We start from the raw sequence: 19,655 nt of genomic DNA, 5'->3' as shown, positions 1-19,655 counted from the left end.
TATATACGTTTCTCTATGTATGTGTATGTATGTCAATGTAAAATCCCTGCGTCAGCTTTTTTTTTCTAACACCCGAGATCTCATATCTTTGAGCCCTTATAACTTTTGTGCGCAATATTTTTTTTTAATAATTTTTATTAGGCAGTGTTAATATGAGTGTAATGTATTTTTGAAGTGTTTTGTGAAACTTTTATGTTGCGCAAAACTGATAACTACAGCTCTTCGAGTGCAGAAAGGATTGTTGCGTAAAAGGCGCATGCACGTGCGAATTCACGATCTTTCAAGACTTGTAATACCTGTGCAATGAAAATTGATTGCGAAAAGACCACATTGCGTGCGAAAAATTCATAATGCGCTACTTGTAATCTTTCCCATAATGAGGAGCGATAGAAAGCTATTAAGATATAACCCACTATAGACTAAAATAATGTGCATGTATAGATAGATAGATAGATAGATAGATAGATAGATAGATAGATAGATAGATAGATAGATAGATAGATAGATAGAAAGATAGACTGTATATATGAGATTGTTAAATACATTTATTGCACAAATGTAAAATTCCTAAAAAGCACACAATACCTAAAAAAACATACAAATAAATGGAAATGAATAAAGTGCACTTTGAATGGATTAAATACCAGCGCTGGTAATCTAAAAATCTTAGTAGTTGTTCTTAAACAGAATCTCCACTAAGGCTGTTGTATGTTTGGTAAGTTTATAGTGAACTCACATTGTAATCGATTCTGTTAGGTTGGAGTATATGACACTCCTTTCTCCAGATTGTCTTGTTTGTTAGCTTGCTCCAGTCTTTTTTCTTGTAGAATGTTGGTTGATCAGGAGCTTCCAGATAATAGGTGAGCTGCAGTTTATCCCAAACACTCAGGCTCCTCAGTGTTTCCCTCACACTTTGCTGTGGAATATGGTTTGATCTAAAACTTTCAAGTAGCAGGGTAAGCTTTAACAGGCTGTAATTATTCACAAGTGTTCAGGCTCCTCAGCACCTTAAACACACTCTACCACTTCTCCACTGCGAAGGATCCCGCTTCTGGTCTCCACCAAACTCTGGTCTACTATGGCGCCCAGCGTTTAAACTCCATGCTCTCACATCAACAATGGCAATCTTGAAACACCTCTACGAATTTCGCCTGCGTCAGCCTTTTTCAAGAGTCATTCTTGTAATACATGTATTTAACAATTTATATATATATATATATATATATATATATATATATATATATATATATACACATATATATATATATATATACACATTATTTTAGCCTATAGTGAGTTATATCTTAATAGCATTCTAGTGATACGCCTTATGTGTTTTTAGCTGCCATCCTGTGCTCCAGTACCACCTGAAGTGTAGCCATAGTTTGTCAATCTTTCTATGTTCCCTGTCTAGCTACATTTGTACCACAGACTGCTATTTTGTGTTCCTAGTGCCCTTACTGAAGCATCTCTCAGTTTTCCTTTATTATGCCTAAAAGTGGTAAATCCTCTTGTTTTAGTGTTCAGAACACACAGAACCTCATCACCCTGACAACGTTACATGACAAGTGCTAAATATAACTATGTACTGACAGTAGACCAGATAATTCTTTGCTACACACATACACATACTGTATGTACATTAAATTGTTATTTTCATTATTGTGTCTTTCTGGTACCATAAAAGTAAAAAATATATTAATGCCCTTTTTTATGTCTAGGAAACTAACTGTTGTCAACGTCAAAAGAATGTGTGCAATGACTATCTTGAAGATTGTCCTCAGGAAAACAATGTGAGTTACTGGTCACTTAGTTTACTTAAAGGGACAGTCTAGACCCAATACTTATTCTTTATTACTGTTATATACCAGACAAGCATCTTGCAATCGGTTCCACATCTATAAGCTTGTAAGAAGTTGTCAGGGTACCTGTGAAGTAGCATTAAATAAACTACAAATGTATCACAATTTAATATTTCATGTTAGCTAATATCCCCCCTGACATGAGTTGAGTGGGCTATGGCCACAACAGACTCAAACACGCTGCATAACTTTTGACTGAGAGAGAGAAACACATAGATGTGTGCTAAGTACCTCTATGCAATTTTGGGACACTTTCTTAGAATAGAAAGATAACAATTTTGAGGCCTGTACCCTTGCAAATAGTGGATAAAACCTTCTTATATGACCAACAAGAAACCCCAGAAGCTGAATTCTCATACTGGTTATTTGGTAATGTATACTGGTATTTAAATATTAATGTTTAGAAAGAATTTTTGTATTTTAATATAAGTTAGTTAATTACAGTTATTGCTATATATATTTTAGAATTTATTTTATTGTGTCTGAATAAGAAGTTATTCCAGGCCAGACATATTGGCATATAAATTGTCTGTTGCATTAATAATATATAAAATTTCTGGTGTTTTAATTGAGGTAATATAGAACCATTTGTGGGCTAAATAGTTTAATTATACTTGTCTGGAAGTTATCTTAAATCTATTGACATTTAGTAAGATTTATGTGAAGTATCTTGATATATTGTTTAACTAAACACTGTTAAGTTAGCGGTCCATATTCTGGTGTTTTTATTGTGGTATTTTAATGTGATTCATTGTGAGTAAGGTTAATTTTAGATATATATTTTGGTTTGCTTTGTAAATAATATTGTAACAGCATAGACATATAATTGGTTCATAATCTAGTTTCTACATAAATATAATTCAAGGTGTCTATTAAGGCTTAGGCAACTAATCTAGAATTAAGGAATAAATATTGATTCTAATAAATATAGTTACGTATATACATTTTATTGGTTGGCTAACTGCTAAGATAAGTTCTCCAACATTTTACTGGAGATTACTGCTGATATAATAAAAAATGATATTGTAAACCTAGTATATACCAACAAAGTACATTAAACTTTTAAATAATCATCTTTTTTTAGCAACTGAAAATGGCCGGCATATTCTGCCCACAGCTTTCTTCTTGTCCAGTTAGAAGACTCTTTGTGTGACAGTTTAGTAGTGCATGTTTAATAGTTTTCAGTTAGCCAATTTAAATTGCACATGTGCAGTTTTTTTTTGCCTCAGCCAGAAATGCAGGGGACATTTATTGTAGGGAGACCAGCATCAGTTCCTACAACTAGCAATAGTTATTGTGACTGTCTAGTGGCAGTTCTGTTTACTTTTTACTTGGTAATTTTTTCTACTGCGAGTGATTATTATAATATAAATAATCTTTATAATCTTGTGGTTTCTTTTCTTCAATTATTGATTTATGTTATTGTTAAAAAAAAGTCAAATAAAATTTAGCTTCTCATTACTTATTAATAATTATAAATCAATGGTTGTCCTGATCTCCCAGTCTGTGCAGGCAAACACAGCTCTGCACCTACCCTTCATATAGTAAATAGTTGTGCCAGCTGTACCCCTCATGATCACTACTTTGAATTTTGTGAGATCAGATAAAGACAGCGCTTGTCATTTAGACTAGAATGTGTACTGAGCTCACTTATCAAACAGTGTGTGCTGATTCAAGGCTACATTAGGAGTGGGGAGCTAACTGTTGTGTGCAAACAATAAGGGGTATATATATATATATATATATATATATATATATATATATATATATATATATATATATATAGATAAATAGATATATAGATATATATATATACATATATACACAGTATATATATAGTAGTAGCCATATTAGTCCAGTAGTTGAATATCTAAATCTCAAGAGTATTTCAGTATGCAGTAATACATTTTCTTTCCATAAGGCAGGGAGAGTTCACAAATTCTTTCCTTACTGTTGGGTAATACAACACCTAGCCACCAGGAGGAGACAAAGACACCCCAGCCAAAGGCTTAAATATCCCTCCCATTTCCCCTATCCACCCAGTCACTAGACGAGGTGGCAGAGAAGTGTCAGAAGATTTAGATATTCCTATAATAGGTATGTTCCCTTCAAGAGAGGATAGAGAGTATTGTGAGAGTATTGATGAAAGTTAGAGTCTGGAGATGCAGGGTAACAGGCTGTTAGCTAACAACACCTGAGCAATCAGTGTTGACGAGTTTCACTGCTTGCTTTTAATCACTCAGGTCCCTGTCAGAGCATCGCTACAAGGCTGTCACACTTGAGAGGCTGTATCTGTTCCACATCATGGATCCTAGAGGGTAAGTCCGCTTTATTGCAGACATCTCAACTCTCCCTGAAGTTCAGGGAGTCTCCCTGATTCTTACAGCGGCTCCCTGATGTCAGCAAATGGAATGCAATATCCCTGAAACTCCAAGTACCATGATCCAATGTGGCCCAAATCCGGAAAAGTGTTTTTTTTAAGGATTGCCTTTAGTTGCTGGGACGTTATAGAACCCTCAAAGCTTGCATCAGTAACAAAAAAGCCCCCACTGATTTTAATCAAATAAAACACAAATGCTCCTTTTTTTACTGCACGTAATTAAACTTTGTATTCTGAAATATTTAAGCATTCAACAAGCCTACGATCACTGGAAAATAGGTTTGTTGTATGTGGTTGTACAATAAAGCTACTTTTTTAATGTGACTTTAGTGGGAAGCTAATTTAATGGTAAGTCTCTATCTTATTTAGAGTTTCAAGGTGTCCAATATATAACTGGGAGGGGGGGTGGCGGCACAGTAGCGGGTGAAGCCACCTCCCTGAAATGAGTTTTTGCAGGTTGGAATGTCTGTTATTGTTATAGCAGGGACTCCTGTATAGGGTCACAGTGTGACTCCTCTATACCTTAATAGGATCAAGGGTTAATATCTCCTTTAGGGAGATTATTGGGAACAGTTATGGGGGATTTTTATGTTCTGCATTAGGTTTGGGCTAATAAGACTGTGTGCTTTTGGCTTGGGAACATACAGGTTTTACTTTCGTTTTTTAGCGTTGCACAGTTCATATTAGCTTAATACTCTTTTGCATAGCAGGGGAAGTCCTGTCTTGCGCACCATATGACCGGGTGCGTCCTCTTTTACTTCCTTGCGATCCTGCTGCAGACAGCACTCCTGAGGAGAGAGTTTCACTGATCATTTGTCGAGGAGGTGGTGAGTGTCCCAGCCATTGGGATTGTAAAGCTGCCTGTTTATATTAAAAACACTTGTTTTTTTTTTGTTTTTTTTCCATCTGTGGAATTACATACCAAAGCTATGGAGGACTCTGATACTATGTTAGAAGGTTCCACTACTTCTATAGTGAATAATAATACCTGTTTATATTGTTAGGAGACTGTGGTTTGCAAGCCTGCTCAATTTTGCTCCAATTGCTTAAGCACTGTAATGTCTAAGAAGGGAGCTAAGCCTGCCAACACCCATAGCGCAATTAGTCCCTCTGAGCCATCAACCTCTCAGGATTCTATAACCCGAGAGATTTCTGCCCTGTCTACTCAAACCGCTTCACATGCAGTCTAATTCTCGGTCTGGAGGGGGCCTTCTTCCTGCGGACTTTACCGCAAAGCTACAAACGGTGGTGTCTGTGGCCCTAAGTGTCCTACCTATCTCTGGGAAACGTAAGAGAAAGGTTAAACATAGTTCTCCCAACTTAGAGTCATGTAAAATTCCTATCGGATCTAGCCTGTATGTCTCAGCTATCCAAGGATGAGTTAACCTTTGTAACGTCAGAGGCTGAACTTTCTGAGTCGGAGACAACAGTTACTAAGTCTCCTCAGGCGAAGGAACCATCCTTTAGATTTAAAATTGAACATTTGCATTTTTTACTAAAGGAAGTCCTGTCTACGCTAGAGGTTCCAGAGGCTAAGCTACCTGAGGAACCTAAGATCCCTAATTTAGACACTGTTTGTGAAGACAGGAGGTTCCCACAGACTTTTCCTGTACCAGTTCATATTGCGAACATTATTAGTAACGAATGGGAAAGAATCAGAACTTCGTTTTCTCCCTCTGCAACTTTTAAGAAATTGTTCCCGGTCCCTGACTCTCAAATAGAATTGTGGGGTTCTATAACTAAGGTGGATGGCGCCATTTCAACACTAGCTATGCGTACTACTATCCCCCTTGAGGATAGTTCATCTTTTAGAGAAACTATGGACAAGAGTTTGGAAACTTTCCTGAGGACAATGTTACAACACACAGTATTTTTATTCCAACCTGCTGCAGCAGTAGCCGCAGTGGCGGGAGCAGCCACCTACTGGTGCAACTCTCTGTCTGAACTTATTGAGGTAGATTCTCCCCTCGAAGATATTCAGGAGCAAATTAAGGCATTAAGGCCTAGATTTGGAGTTTGGCGGTAGCCGTGAAAACCAGCGTTAGAGGCTCCTAACGCTGGTTTTAGGCTACCGCCGGTATTTGGAGTCAGTCAGAAAAGGGTCTAACGCTCACTTTTCAGCCGCGATTTTTCCATACCGCAGATCCCCTTACGTAAATTGCGTATCCTATCTTTTCAATGGGATCTTTCTAACTCCGGTATTTAGAGTCGTGGCTGAAGTGAGCGTTAGAAATCTAACGACAAAACTCCAGCCGCAGAAAAAAAACAGGAGTTAAGAGCTTTTTGGGCTAACGCCGGTTCATAAAGCTCTTAACTACTGTACTCTACTCTAAAGTACACTAACACCCATAAACTACCTATGTACCCCTAAACCGAGGTCCCCCCACATCGCCGACACTCGATTAAATTTTTTTAACCCCTAATCTGCCGACCGCCACCTACGTTATACTTATGTACCCCTAATCTGCTGCCCCTAACACCGCCTACCCCTATATTATATTTATTAACCCCTAACCTGCCCCCCACAACGTCGCAGCCAGCTACCTACAATAATTAACCCCTAATCTCCCGACCGCAAAGCGCCGCTACTTAAGTTATCCTTATGTACCCCTAATCTGCTGCCCCTAACACCGCCGACCCCTATATTATATTTATTAACCCCTAATCTGCCCCCCTCAACGTCGCCTCCACCTGCCTACACTTATTAAAGGGACAGTCTAGGCCAAAATAAACTTTAATGATTCAGATAGAGCATGTAATTTTAAACAATTTTCCAATTTACTTTTATCACCAATTTTGCTTTGTTCTCTTGGTATTCTTAGTTGAAAGCTTAACCTAGGAGGTTCATATGCTAATTTCTTAGACCTTGAAGCCCACCTCTTTCAGATTGCATTTTAACAGTTTTTCACCACTAGAGGGTGTTAGTTCACGTATTTCATATAGATAACACTGTGCTTGTGCACGAGAAGTTATCTGGGAGCAGGCACTGATTGGATAGACTGCAAGTCTGTCAAAAGAACTGAAAAAAGGGGCAGTTTGCAGAGGCTTAGATACAAGATAATCACAGAGGTTAAAAGTATATTATTATAACTGTGTTAGTTATGCAAAACTGGGAAATGGGTAATAAAGGGATTATCTATCTTTTAAAACAATAACAATTCTGGTGTAGACTGTCCCTTTAACCCCTAATCTGCCGAGCGGACCGCACCGCTACTATAAAAAAGTTATTAACCCCTAATCCGCCTCACTAACCCTATAATAAATAGTATTAACCCCTAATCTGCCCTCCCTAACATCGCCGACACCTAACTTCAATTATTAACCCCTAATCTGCCGACTGGAGCTCACAGCTATTCTAATAAATGTATTAACCCCTAAAGCTAAGTCTAACCCTAACACTAACACCCCCCTAACTTAAATATAATTTTAATCTAACGAAATTAATTAACTCTTATTAAATAACTTATTCCTATTTAAAGCTAAATACTTACCTGTAAAATAAACCCTAATATAGCTACAATATAAATTATAATTACATTGTAGCAATTGTAGGATTAATATTTATTTTACAGGCATCTTTGTAATTATTTTAACCAGGTACAATAGCTATTAAATAGTTAAGAACTATTTAATAGCTAAAATAGTTAAAATAATTACAAAATTACCTGTAAAATAAATCCTAACCTAAGTTACAATTAAACCTAACACTACACTATCATTAAATTAATTAAATAAAATACCTACAATTACCTACAATTAAACCTAACAATACACTATCAATACATTAATTAAATACAATACCTACAAATAAATACAATTGAATAAACTAACTAAAGTACAAAAAATAAAAAAGAACTAAGTTACAAAAAATAAAAAAATATTTACAAACATTAGAAAAAATTACAACAATTTTAAACTAATTACACCTACTCTAAGCCCCCTAATAAAATAACAAAGCCCCCCAAAATAAAAAAATGCCCTACCCTATTCTAAATTACTAAAGTTCAAAGCTCTTTTACCTTACCAGCCCTGAACAGGGCCCTTTGCGGGGCATGCCCCAAGAAGTTCAGCTCTTTTGCCTGTAAAAAAAAACATACAATACCCCCCCCAACATTACAACCCACCACCCACATACCCCTAATCTAACCCAAACCCCCCTTAAATAAACCTAACACTATCAGCCAATCAGAATATTCCTACCTTAATTCCGATTGGCTGATAGAATCCTATCAGCCAATCGGAATTCGAGGGACACCATCTTGGATGACGTCATTTAAAGGAACCGTCATTCGTCATTCAGTCATCGGCCAGGAAGGATGTTCCGCGTCGGAGGTCTTCAGGATGCTGCCGCTCCGCTCCGGATGGATGACGATAGAAGATGCCGCATGGATGAAGACTTCAATCGGATGGAAGACCTCTTCTGCCCCGCTTGGATGAAGACTTCTACCGGATGGAGGACCTCTTCTTGCTCCGCTTAGATGAAGAATTTGGCTCGGCTGGGTGAAGACGACTCAAGGTAGGGAGATCTTCAGGGGCTTAGTGTTAGGTTTATTTAAGGGGGTTTGGGTTAGATTAGGGGTATGTGGGTGGTGGGTTGTAATGTTGGGGGGGTATTGTATGTTTTTTTTACAGGCAAAAGAGCTGAACTTCTTGGGGCATGCCCCGCAAAGGGCCCTGTTCAGGGCTGGTAAGGTAAAAGAGCTTTGAACTTTAGTAATTTAGAATAGGGTAGGGCATTTTTTTATTTTGGGGGGCTTTGTTATTTTATTAGGGGGCTTAGAGTAGGTGTAATTAGTTTAACCCCTTAACGACCAAGGACGTGCAGGGTACGTCCTCAAAAAAAAGGCAGTTAATGCCTGAGGACGTACCCTGCACGTCCTCGGTGTGGAAAGCAGCTGGAAGCGATCCTGTTTGCTTCCAGCTGCTTTCCGGTTATTGCAGTGATGCCTCGATATGGAGGCATCCTGCAATAACCTTTTGAAGCCATCCGATGCAGAGAGAGCCACTCTGTGGCCCTCTCTGCACCGGAGATCGGTGGCTTCCTTCGTTGGTGGGTGGGAGCAGTACCGGGAGGCGGGTGGCGGCCATCGATGGCCCTGGAGATGTGGAGGGGGGCGGGATCGTGGGCGGGGATGCCCGGGGGGGCGCGCACGGACGTGCGCGCGTGCACGGGAGGGCGGGGGCGGGCACGTGCACGGGGAGGGAGCGGGTGGGAACCGCTACACTACAGAAAATGGTGTTAAATTAACAAGTTATAATCAGTTTAAATAGTTAAAAAAAACAAACGATCAATGAGGTGGTGGGGGGTTTGTGTGTGGGGGGGGGGGGTTGGGGAAGCTACACTACAGAAAAAAAAAAAAATAAGAAAAAAAAGCCCTTTTTTTGTGCAAGCTGGGTACTGGCAGCTGTCTGCCAGTACCCAAGATGGCCCCCAATAAGGCAGATGGGGAAGGTTACAGAGCTGTTTTGGGGGGGATCAGGGAGGTTGGAGGCTAAGGGGGGTCCTACACAGCAGAAGAATTTTTTTTTTTTTTTTTTTAAAAACCTAAACCCCCCAAAAAGCTTTTATTTTAGTACTGGCAGACTTTCTGCCAGTACTTAAGATGGCGGGGACAATTGTGGGGGTGGGGGAGGGAAGGGAGCTGTTTGGGAGGGATCAGGGGGTCTGATGTGTCAGGTGGGAGGCTGATCTCTACACTAAAGCTAAAATTAACCCTGCAAGCTCCCTACAAACTTCCTAATTAACCCCTTCACTGCTAGCCATAATACACGTGTGATGCGCAGCAGCATTTTGCGGCCTTCTAATTACCAGAAAGCAATGCCAAAGTCATATATATCTGCTATTTCTGAACAAAGGGGATCCCAGAGAAGCATTTACAACCATTTGTGCCATAATTGCACAAGCTGTTTGTAAATAATTTCAGTGAGAAACCTAAAATTGTGAAAAATTTAACGTTTTTTTTTTATTTGATCGCATTTGGCGGTGAAATGGTGGCATGAAATATACCAAAATGGGCCTAGATCAATACTTTGGGTTGTCTACTACACTACACTAAAGCTAAAATTAACCATACAAGCTCCCTACAAGCTCCCTAATTAACCCCTGCACTGCTGGGCATAATACACGTGTGGTGCGCAGCGGTATTTAGCGGCCTTCTAATTACCAAAAAGCAATGCCAAAGCCATATATGTCTGCTATTTCTGAACAAAGGGGATCCCAGAGAAGCATTTACAACCATTTGTGCCATAATTGCACAAGCTGTTTGTAAATAATTTCAGTGAGAAACCGAAAGTTTGTGAAAAAATTTGTGAAAAAGTGAACGATTTTTTGTATTTGATCGCATTTGGCGGTGAAATGGTGGCATGAAATATACCAAAATTGGCCTAGATCAATACTTTGGGATGTCTTCTAAAAAAAAATATATACATGTCAATGGATATTCAGGGATTCCTGAAAGATATTAGTGTTCCAATGTAACTAGCGCTAATTTTGAAAAAAAGTAGTTTGGAAATAGCAAAATGCTACTTGTATTTATGGCCCTATAGCTTTCAAAAAAAGCAAAGAACATGTAAATATTAGGTATTTCTAAACTCAGGACAAAATTTAGAAACTATTTAGCATGGTTTCTTTTTGGTGGTTGTAGATGTGTAACAGATTTTGGGGGTCAAAGTTAAAAAAAGTGTGTTTTTTTCCATTTTTTCCTCATATTTTATAATTTTTTTTATAGTAAATTATAAGATATGATGAAAATAATGGTATTTTTAGAAAGTTAATTTAATGGCGAGAAAAACGGTATATAATATGTGTGGGTACAGTAAATGAGTAAGAGGGAAATTACAGCTAAACACAAACACTGCAAAAATGTAAAAATAGCCTTGGTCCCAAACGGACAGAAAATGGAAAAGTGCTGTGGTCATTAAGGGGTTAAAATTGTTGTAATTTTTTCTAATGTTTGTAAATATTTTTTTATTTTTTGTAACTTAGTTCTTTTTTATTTTTTGTACTTTAGTTAGTTTATTTAATTGTATTTATTTGTAGGTATTGTATTTAATTAATGTATTGATAGTGTAGTGTTAGGTTTAATTGTAGATAATTGTAGGTATTTTATTTAATTAATTTATTGATAGTGTAGTGTTAGGTTTAATTGTAACTTAGGTTAGGATTTATTTTACAGGTAATTTTGTAATTATTTTAACTATTTTAGCTATTAAATAGTTCTTAACTATTTAATAGCTATTGTACCTGGTTAAAATAATTACAAAGTTGCCTGTAAAATAAATATTAATCCTAAAATAGCTACAATGTAATTATAATTTATATTGTAGCTATATTAGGGTTTATTTTACAGGTAAGTATTTAGCTTTAAATAGGAATAAGTTATTTAATAAGAGTTAATTTATTTCGTTAGAATAAAATTATATTTAACTTAGGGGGGTGTTAGGGTTAGGGTTAGAATTAGCTTTAGGAGTTAAAAAATTTATTAGAGTAGCGGTGAGCTCCGATCGGCAGATTAGGGGTTAATACTTGAAGTTAGGTGTCGGCGATGTTAGGGAGGGCAGATTAGGGGTTAATACTATTTATTATAGGGTTAGTGAGGCGGATTAGGGGTTAATAACTTTATTATAATAGCGGTGCGGTCCGCTCGGCAGATTAGGGGTTAATAAGTGTAGGTAGGTAGCGGCGACGTTGTGGGGGGCAGATTAGGGGTTAATAAATATAATATAGGGGTCGGCGGTGTTAGGGACAGCAGATTAGGGGTTCATAGCTATAATGTAGGTTGCGGCGGTGTACGGAACGGCAGATTAGGGGTTAAAAATAATATGCAGGGGTCAGCGATAGCGGGGGCGGCAGATTAGGGGTTAATAAGTGTAAGGTTAGGGGTGTTTAGACTCGGGGTACATGTTAGAGTGTTAGGTGCAGACGTAGGATGTTTCCCCATAGACAACAATGGGGCTGCGTTAGGAGCTGAACGCGGCTTTTTTGCAGGTGTTAGGTTTTTTTCAGCTCAAACAGCCCCATTGTTTTCTATGGGGGAATCATGCACAAGCACGTTTTTGAGGCTGGCCGCGTCCGTAAGCAACTCTGGTATCGAGAGTTGCAGTGGCGTTAAATATGCCTCTACGCTCCCTTTTTGGAGCCTAACGCAGCCATTCTGTGGACTCTCAATACCAGAGTTATTTTAAAGGTGCGGCCAGAAAAAAGCCAGCGTTAGCTATGCGGGTCGTTACCGACAAAACTCTAACCCGTACCCGTAATCTACCCGTAAGTTTGCTAACTCCTTCATCTGTGATGCAAATATGCAAATTATTCGTCTGAATGCAAAGGCTTCAGGTTTTGTGGTTCTAGCCTGCTGGGCTCTCTGGTTGAAGTCTTGGTCTGCGGATATGACTTCTAAATCCAGGTTACTTTCTTTCCCCTTCAAGGGGAAGATCTTATTCGGACCAGGTCTGGACTCTATCATTTCCACGGTTACCAGAGGGAAAGGAACGTTCCTGCTAAGAAGAACAGACCTAATGGACAACAGTCATTGAATCTTTGTTCCTTTTGTTCAGACAAATCCCAATGATCTCAATCCACATCCAAACCCAAGCATCCCAAAAGTACTTGGAAGTCTGCTCAGTCCTGGAAAAAGTCCAAATAGATAAAGAAGCCAGCCGATAACAAGTTGGCATGAAGGGACGGCCCCTGATCCAGGATTGGATCGAGTAGGGGGCAGATTGTCACTTTTCTCAGATGCTTTGTTTCAGGGTGTTCAGGACCCTTGGGTTCTGGAGGTCGTATCTCAGGGATACCGGATAGGATTCAAGTCCCATCCACCCAGTGGCAGATCTTTCTAACGGATCAGAGACATTACAAGCTAACACCAGCCAAGCTAAATCCCTAAGTCTTTCGGTGGCCCAGTGTATGGAGGTGATTGGCCTCATGGTGTCTTGTATGGATATCATTCCCTTTGCCAGATTCCATCTCAGAACCTTACAACTATGCATGCTGAGACAATGGAACAGTGACCATTCAGACCTGTCCCAACAGAAAATACTGGACAGCCTGTCGAGAGATTCGCTCTCTTGGTGGCTCTGTCAAGATCACCTGTCACAAGGCACTTGCTTCTTGAGGCCGTCCTGGGAGATTGTGACTACAGATGCAAGTCTATCCAACTGGGGATATGTTTGGGGTACCAGGAAGGCACAGGGTCTATGGACTCAGGAGGAGTCCACATTGTCAATCAATAACTTGGAACTTCGGGCAATATTGAATGCTCTGAAGGCTTGGCCCCTTCTGGGTTCATCCCAGTTTATCAGATTCCAATCAGACAATATAACTTCAGTAGCCTGCATCAACCATCATGGAGGAACAAGGAGTTCCTTAGTGATTAGAGAGATTTCTCAGATCCTGGAATGGGCGGAGACCCATAACCGTATGCTGTGAGCATTCCACATTCTGAGTGTGGACAATTGGGAAGCAGACTTCCTCAGCAGGCAATCTTTTCACCCAGGGGAATGGTCTCTCAACCCCAAGGTATTTGCAGAGATATGCTACAGATGGGGGATGCCGGAGATAGACCTCATGGCCTCCCGTCTAAATGCCAAACTACCCAGGTACGGGACGAGATTGAGGGATCCTTAAGCAGAACTAATAGATACTCTAGCAGTTCCCTAGAGGTTCAGACTTATATATCTATTTCCTCCATTACCTCTTCTACCCCATGTTGGGGCTCGGATCAAGCAGGAGCGAGCACCAGTGATTCTTCTAATTGCTCCATCCTGGCCACAAAGGACTTGGTTTACGGATCTGGTGGGGATGTCCTCATCTCCTCCATGAAGGTTACCCTGTTGCAGGGACCTGCTACTACAGGGTCCCTTCCTACATGAAAATCTAGATTCTCTGAGGCTGACTGTGAGGAGATTGAATGCTTAGTCTTAGCCAAGAGAGGTTTCTCTAAGCCAGTTACTCAACGCATCTACCATAAGGTGTGGCAGACTTATCTGCACTGGTGTGAAGAGCGTGGATTGTCTTGGCATAAGGTCTAGGTTGCCAGAATTTTATCCTTTCTCCAGGATGGACTAGAGAAGGGTCTATCTGCTCTATCTGCTAGTTCCCTGAAGGGACAGCTATCAGCTATCGGTGTTGCTGCACAAGAGATTAGCTGAGCATCCGGCTGTGCAGTCCTTTGTTAAGGCCCTGACTAGGATCAGGCCTGTGTTTAGAAGGGTGGCTCCACCTTGGCATCTCAACCTTGTTCTTCGTGTGTTGCAGCAGGTTCCGTTTAAGCCAATGCATACTGTTGACATTAAACTGTTATCCTGGAAGGTTCTGATTCTGTTGGCTATTGCCTCTGCTCACAGGGTCTCAGAGATTTCTGCCTTGCAGTGTGATCCCCCCTTCCTTGTTTTTCACGCCGATAAAGCAGTTTTATTTACTAAGTTAGGTTTGCTTCCTAAGGTGGTGTCAGATCGTAACATTAATCAAGAGATTGTTGTTCCTTCCTTGTGTCCCAATCCCATAGTTGCCAACAGTCCCTGATTTCCAGGGACAGTCCCTGGATTTTGTTGTATGTCCCTGGATTTTTTTTGTCCCTGGAAATGTCCCTGAAAATCAACTTTGCACAACATTTGTTGTTTGCATATATATATATATATATATATATATATATATATATATATATATATATATATATATATACACACACATACACATATACAGATAGATAGATGATAAATAGATATAGTGTATTATTTAAATATAATTCATTCCTAATGGAATATTGTTATTATTATTGAATGGGTTCACATATTATTTGTCTTTCTAATTTTGATGCTGTGTTGTAAAAATAACCATATGCCCAGAATGTGTTCCAGAGACTGGGTAGGTGTAAGAGCTTGGTGCTGTAATCTGTATAATAAACTATGGATAAGTCTAAATTATACTATTACTTTCAAATGGGTGTGTTTTGATTGCAGAACTGAGTGGGCGGAGCAGTTGAACAGTAGGTCGTCAATACTCCAGTAACCCGCTTGCTTTCTCTGCTGCAAAGTGTTCCTAGAATTTTTTTTAAATGTTGGCAACTATGCAATCCTTCCTCAGTGAAGGAACGTTTGCTTCACAATCTAGATGTGGTTTGTGCATTGAAATTTTACCTTCAGGCTACTAAGGAGTTCAGACAATCTTCATCTTTGTTTGTCATCTATGCAGGTAAACGTAGGAGTCAGAAGGCCACGTCTTCCTTGTCTTTCTGGTTGAGGAGTGTCATCCGTCTAGCTTAAGAGGCAGCGGGACTACAGCCTCCTGAGAGGGTTATGGCTCATCCACTAGAGCAGTAGCTTCTTCCTGGGCTGTTAAGAATGAGGCCTCTATGAAGCAGATTTGTAAGGCGGCTACCTGGTCCTCCTTACATACTTTTTCTAAATTTTACAAGTTTGATGTGTTTGCTTCAGCTGAAAGGTTTTGCAGGCTGCGGTGCCCTCAGATTAGGATCCGCATCCTTATTGTTCCCTCTGTTATTCCTTCAGTGTCCTCTGGAGTTTGGGTATGGTTTTCCCAACAGTAAGGAATTAATTTGTGGACTCTTCCTGCCTTATGGAAAGAAAACAAAATTTATGCTTACCAGATAAATTCCTTTCTTTTCTAGCAGGGAGTCCACAACCCCGCCCGTAAGATATTTTGTTTGGGCGGCTACCTTTTTATACTTTCTTCTGGCACCTTTATACCCTGATGTTCTCATACTTTTCCTTGTTCCCTCGGCCAAATGACTGGGAAGATAGGGGAAATAGGAGGGATAGTTAAGCCTTTGGCTGGGGTGTCTTTGCCTCCTCCTGGTGGCCAGGTGTTGTATTTCCCAACAGTAAGGAATAAATCAGCTGGCTAGCCCATGTTTTCACTAAAATATAAGGACACTTGTGACTCAGTTTTGCCAGTACAGAGATTGTAAAACCAGGAATGAACTATAATGCAAGTAAATGAGTAATGTGGGTACGGTAGATTAAAAGGCAAATGGCATCAAATATTCACTTCACTATGTTTGTTTTATCCCAATTATATTTGCAATGATTAAATTTAAGTTGTATTAAAATTTCTAACTCTGCAAGATCCCACACACTCCTCTCTCTCTCTTTCTCACTCACACTCATCCCTCTCTCTCTCTCTCTCTCTCTCTCACACACACACACTTCTTAACCCCTGTAAGACGCTGGTCGTTAAGCCCTTAAGGACCAGTGTAGTACCCTGTAGGACACTGCAGTCCTGGGCTTCTCTCTGCCACAATCTTGATAACATTAGCGAGATTGCACTATTTCTGCATGCCCCACAACTGCAGAAATAGAGTTGCAGAGTTACCGATGCATCGGACAGCGGTGGTGCCGATCGTTGGTGGGTAGGAGATTAAGGAGGGAGGCAGGGGGCGGCCCATTGCTGGAGGGGGGCAGGAGGGGCAGGACCGCTACACTACAGAAAAAAAAAGTGTGGAACCGCAGTGAGTGGTAAGGAGGGAGGGGGAGGAGGGGGAAGCAGGGAGAGGGGGTTGTTATAGTGGAAAGTGGGGTAGAGAGTGGGAAAGCAATCTGGGAGGGGGATATGGTAATGAGGGGGCAGCTACACTGCAGCTACACTGCAGAAAAAAAAGTTTTTTTTGGCCAAATAAATAAAATTATAGCAAACTGGGTACTGGCAGACAGCTTCCAGTACCTAAGATGGGGGCTAATAGGTAGAAGGGAAGGGTAAGAGAGCTGTTTTGAGGGCAATCAGGGAGGTTGGGGGGTAAGGGGGGATCATACACTGTAGAAAAAATATATATATATATTGATATATATATAAAAAAATATATGTCAGGGTATGGCTGAGTGGCATTGGATATCACATAATTTAATATCTCATTTAGCGAATATCTACTATGAATTGATTTGGCTGCACTGTAAATGACACTAAAGTGGGTGGTATCAACCCCCCTTTTTATTCTTAAACACAGATTTGTAGAACAAAGAAATAGACACTTGTAAAACTCAGGATGTCTAAATTTTTCACTTCAAAGGAAGCCTGTATAAGAAGTTTTCCTATCTGAAGGAATAGTCGCTCAGTCTGAAGTGATCTTTGAAGCTAGCTGAATCTCAGAGGATGTAGCTCTTATCATCTAGGCATTAAATTGTCCCATACTGAGTTCAAATACACGAAGCTCAGATGTACGTCTCAATAGAAAATAGCAGGAGAACACAGAGAAACATCTTTAATCCTGTGAGTGCTGAATAATTTAAATCTTAAATTATATAATAATTTAAATCTTAATTGCTGAAAGAGAAGTTAGAAACTCAACTATATGAATTGTATAATTTTCAAATGTTTCATTTATACTCAGATCATATTAAAAAAAAATAATGAAAAAAAAATAATATATATATATATATATATACATACATACATACATTGATCTGAAAATTATACTATATTGGATAAATCTCTTACATTAAATTAATGGCTGTATTGATTAATTCAAAATGTTTTGCAAACCTTCAGGATAAAAATACATAAATAATGCTTTTCTTTGTTTTTCAGAGCCTGGTTTGACAGGGAAATTCAAAATAAGACTGATACATACTAAATAAGCTGTCCTATGAATATTTGTCCTAAACATACGTCCATGCACTCAAAGATTATTAGAAATATGGAATATACTGTATTTATATTAAGATACAATATAATGCCAGGATGTTGAATGTTATGATTCTATGAAGAGCAAATAATTGCTTACTAATATGATATTAGAAGTATACTCATGTTTAGTCTCTATAAATACATGCTAAATTATATTAGATGGGACAAATATGTTGACCAGATAATTAATAATATCAGGAAATAGTGAATATATTAAATATACAATTAAAAATATATCAGAATATAGATATTAAACTGTTAGCAGTATTAATGGTGAGACCGCATTTCTGGTTATCTGCTGCCCTCTGGTGGTTTATACGAGAATTACAGTCCAACGGGTTGACTGTTAAAACCCATGCATTCCCAGTAAGCCAATGAAATGTTCAGCTCAGAGGGCCAATGGAGAGACAGTACTGATGGTGCGTATCCGAATATTCACCAATGATTAGAATAGAGGTGGGCTGTCTGACTTGACATAAAAGCCTGATGCATAGGAGAAAAAGAGGTCTTTTCTGCAATTTTGACTGAACAAAGTCTCTATAAAGCAAAACAGGGCCTAACTTTTCTTTTTCCATAATTGCAAATACCTTTCAAATTTATGAGGTTAACGGATTTATCTGAAAAAGCTGAAAATTCTCATACTGTCTTATGTGGTAATGCATATGGTTATAATTTAATATTTTAAAGCAAATACATTTATTGTTGCTACAGTTTAATTGAAGCTGGTTATTTAAAGGGATATCTGGTATTTTAAATGTATATTCATAGTCCTGCGTAGTTTAGAACTAGTCACATTAATGCTAAATAATTTTATTTGCTAGAAAATAATCTGTACTTTTATATTTATAAGTCATTCTTACTTATTGTAGTCAAATTTCTATGGTGTTTATTAAGTTATTTGTAGCTATTGTGATATATTTTAAAATGTGTTTTATTGTGGCTAAATAAGAGGTTATTTCAGCTCAGATTAATTGGCATATAAATTGGTTGTTGCATTAACAATACACAACTTCTGGTGGTTTAATTGGAATTATATAGAACCATTTGTGGTATTGTATTAAGCGTGATAAATTATTCATAATCTAGACCTAGATTTGGAGTTTGGCGTTAGCCGTGAAAACCAGCGTTAGAGGCTCCTAACGCTGGTTTTAGGCTACCGCCGGTATTTGGAGTCACTCAAAATATGGTCTAACGCTCACTTTTCAGCCGCGACTTTTCCATACCGCAGATCCCCTTACGTCAATTGCGTATCCTATCTTTTCAATGGGATTTTTCTAACTCCGGTATTTAGAGTCGTTTCTGAAGTGAGCGTTAGACATCTAACGACAAAACTCCAGCCGCAGGAAAAAAGTCAGTAGTTAAGAGCTTTCTGGGCTAACGCCGGTTTCTAAAGCTCTTAACTACTGTACTCTAAAGTACACTAACACCCATAAACTACCTATGTACCCCTAAACTGAGGTCCCCCCCACATCGCCAACACTCGAATAAATTTTTTTAACCCCTAATCTGCCGACCGCCACCTACGTTATCCTTATGTACCCCTAATCTGCTCCCCCTAACACCGCCGACCCCTGTATTATATTTATTAACCCCTAATCTGCCCCGCTCAACGTCGCCTCCATCTGCCTACACTTATTAACCCCTAATCTGCCGACCGCAAAGCGCCGCCACCTACGTTATCCTTATGTACCCCTAATCTGCTGCCCCTAACACCGCCGACCCCTATATTATATTTATTAACCCCTAATCTGCCCCCTCAACGTCGCCTCCACCT

General features: G+C 39.2%; 1 protein-coding gene across 1 annotated transcript in view; it reads left to right on the top strand.

The window, feature by feature from the left end:
- Nucleotides 1-19,655, top strand: part of LOC128659728 (aldehyde oxidase 1-like) — a 561,780-nt gene that overhangs the window by 91,278 nt on the left and 450,847 nt on the right. The window contains 1 exon segment of the mRNA XM_053713310.1: nucleotides 1,722-1,793. Within this exon segment, the coding sequence (XP_053569285.1) occupies nucleotides 1,722-1,793 (72 nt within the window).

The sequence above is a fragment of the Bombina bombina genome, chromosome 1 (genome assembly GCF_027579735.1).
Source record: "Bombina bombina isolate aBomBom1 chromosome 1, aBomBom1.pri, whole genome shotgun sequence".
NCBI classification, from domain to species: Eukaryota; Metazoa; Chordata; class Amphibia; order Anura; family Bombinatoridae; genus Bombina; species Bombina bombina.
This window is presented reverse-complemented; position numbering and strand designations above follow the sequence as displayed.